The sequence below is a fragment of the Salmo salar genome, chromosome 19 (genome assembly GCF_965601325.2).
Source record: "Salmo salar chromosome 19, fSalSal1, whole genome shotgun sequence".
Lineage (NCBI taxonomy): Eukaryota > Metazoa > Chordata > Actinopteri > Salmoniformes > Salmonidae > Salmo > Salmo salar.
In genome coordinates, this window is record NC_138309.1 from 47,565,184 (window position 1) to 47,567,814 (window position 2,631).

At 45.9% G+C, this 2,631-nt stretch overlaps 1 protein-coding gene across 1 annotated transcript; it reads right to left on the reverse strand.

Annotated features, from left to right (window-relative positions):
• Positions 1–700: 700 nt before the first annotated feature.
• On the reverse strand, positions 701–2,122 carry LOC106578885 (urotensin-2 receptor-like). The gene has a single exon (XM_014158120.3). It carries the CDS (start codon positions 1,993–1,995, stop codon positions 901–903), a length of 1,095 nt encoding a protein of 364 aa, XP_014013595.2. The 5' UTR covers positions 1,996–2,122; the 3' UTR covers positions 701–900.
• Positions 2,123–2,631: the final 509 nt, after the last annotated feature.

The following is a 2,631-nucleotide window of genomic DNA, read 5'->3' on the forward strand; positions in this document are numbered from 1 at the left end:
ATTAAAACACTATGTTGGTGTTTATTTTGGCAGTTACCTCTATATTTTACACATCACATATCTGTTGAGTCTACTGAGCTGTATCTTCCACCTCCACGGTGTGTCTTCCTCCCTCCTGTGGTGCTATTCAATGAAAGTACTTATTAGAGTCGACCTGCCATTCACTGGAGCCACGGATACTACACATTGAAAGACAACAGGAGGAAGTCAGGTAGAATATAGCACAAGAGATTCAGAGTCAAAAAGATGTAAAACGTCCTCTCTCTGCCCTGAGTTGACACGGGCCCTGATTGACCTGTCCACTGTCCAGTCATATCTAACTTGAGGGATAGAAAGAAAGAAAGAAATGGAGGGGAGGAAAGAAGGAAGGAAAGAGAGAATGAAGGAAGGAAGGGAGGAAGGAAGGAAGCAAGCAAGGAAGGAAAATACAACAGAAGTTGTTTTTGGCTGCAATTCTTTTTCCACGGGCGACTATATCGTCCATACAGTACTATTAAAGGCCCAGTGCACTACTTTTCTGAAAAAAATAATTATTTCCCCAAATAAATATTTATTTATGAATATATATATTGTTATTGTGATTTTTCAAGGGGTGCTGTAGCACCCCTACTTCCCGCGGCTATGTATAAGGTGTATGACTTGACAAAGATCCAACTAGGATCAAAATGTTGTATTTTTTGTGTCTGATAAAATCACCATACTAGAGTTGCTGACATTCCTTTTTTTTCTAGGATAACACAGCAACCATAATATATCCAGCCATATCACAATGTAAAGCTTAGCAAATTACTTTTGTGCGCTTGACAGGTACGTAAAATGGTTGATATTCGTTCGTAAAAGGGACGATAATAGACTGGTTACCTGTTGCGTTAAAAAAAAAACACTCTCCCTTTGTAACGCTCACTGTCCCCTCACAGTCCCCATCACCAGCGTCTCGGAGTTAAACTCAAACTGATTCGAGGAGGATGCCGACTTCCCGCAGGAATACAAGCTGGGAGTACGCTGCTTAAACGAAGAGGTGTAGCGGTAGAAGCTCTTGTGTCTGTTCTTCAGGTACTCCCTGTAGTTCTTAGTGAGGAGGGTGTAGAGGAAAGGGTTAATGCAGCTGTTGGTGTAGGTGAGACAGGCCACAAGGTAGTTAATACAGGTGCGCGTGTTAGAGGCTAGGCTTAACGGTCTGTTGTGGTACAACGGGAACAATTGCCATATCCAGAACGGAAGGAAACACGCCCAGAACACCAGAACTATAGTGAAAATCATTACCAAGACTTTCTGCTTCGGGGAGCGCATGTTCCTTTTGTTGACGACTGAGTTCTTCTGGGACTCTAAGTAAGTGCCGGCTAACTTTGTATACAGATAGCCGATAATCAACCCAGGCGCCACGATGCTCGTGCCAAACAAAACGGTCAGATAGATCTTATACGCCCGGGGTGCCCAGGTTGGCGCGCACATCCTCTTCACTGCTCCGTCGGGCGCGCTCTTGGTGGTCTCCGTGACCATGACCGTCATGGGTAAGGTGAGGACCAGGGAGAGAACCCAGACCCCCCAGGCCAGGGCTTTGCGGTAGCTCTTGGAGCGCCAGACCGTGTCCAGGGGCTTGGTGACGGCCAGGTATCGCTCCGTGCACATCACAGTGAGGGTAAAGATGCTGGCGTGCATGGTGAGCAGGTCCAGGCTTAGGAGAATGCGGCAGCCCACATCTCCGAAGTACCAATCCTTGAGGAAGTAGGTGCACACCACGAACGGGATGGTGGAGAGATACAGAAGGTCCGCTAGCGCTAGATTAATGATTGAGATGTACATAGAGGTGGCGAAGCGGATAGAATGACACATCACTACCAGAGTGTACACATTCCCCGTCACGCCGACTATGTACACGACCGACAACAAGGTCCCGAAAGTGGAGGTGATAACCAGCTCATCCACAATGCTCCCCGAGCCGCTGTTTGGAGCTGGCAGACTGACGTTCTGGTTAACAGTACTGTTGTGGTTCATCGCGCTGTGTAGAGCCTCTCCGATGTCGTTCCGTTGTTGTAACAGTGTTGTGTTTATGGTGGAGAAGTTGTAAAAGACGCAGCAGTTTAGTTTGCTAGTGAAGCGCACCGGTGCAGGTTGTGTGTTAACGTTGATATCGGTCTGCGCGCGCTGCCTCTGCTCCTCTCGGCTTCTCCTGACGTCAGTCATCGAACTCTTCCCCAGTCACACTCTCGTGGGTCTTGCATTAAATATAAAAACATAATACAATATATAGTACACTATATAGTAGCCTACACTGTATTTCATTCATTCTGAGTTCATCCATGAGAGGTGACAAAATAAATCACATATCATTTGGAAACAAGAAGCTGCATTTCATTCATGATTTTTAGCAGGCAAGGTAAACTCTTTAACGAAGATTAATTGAGTGTCGACTTTCTACCACTGGAGGTTGGTGACACCTTAATTGGGGAGGACGGCTCATGGTAATGGCTGGAGCGGAATAGTGGATTGGTATCAAATACGTCAAACACATGGAAACCATAAATTCCATTTGCTCCATTCCAACCATTATTATGAGCCATCCTCCTTCAGCAGCAGCCACTTTCTACAGATTCATTATATACTGCTCCAAAAAATAAAGGGAACACTTAA

What these genes read in the sequence shown, in the direction of transcription:
- LOC106578885 (XM_014158120.3), bottom strand. Translation starts at nt 1,995, where the DNA reads ATGAACCACAACAGTACTGTTAACCAGAACGTCAGTCTGCCAGCTCCA.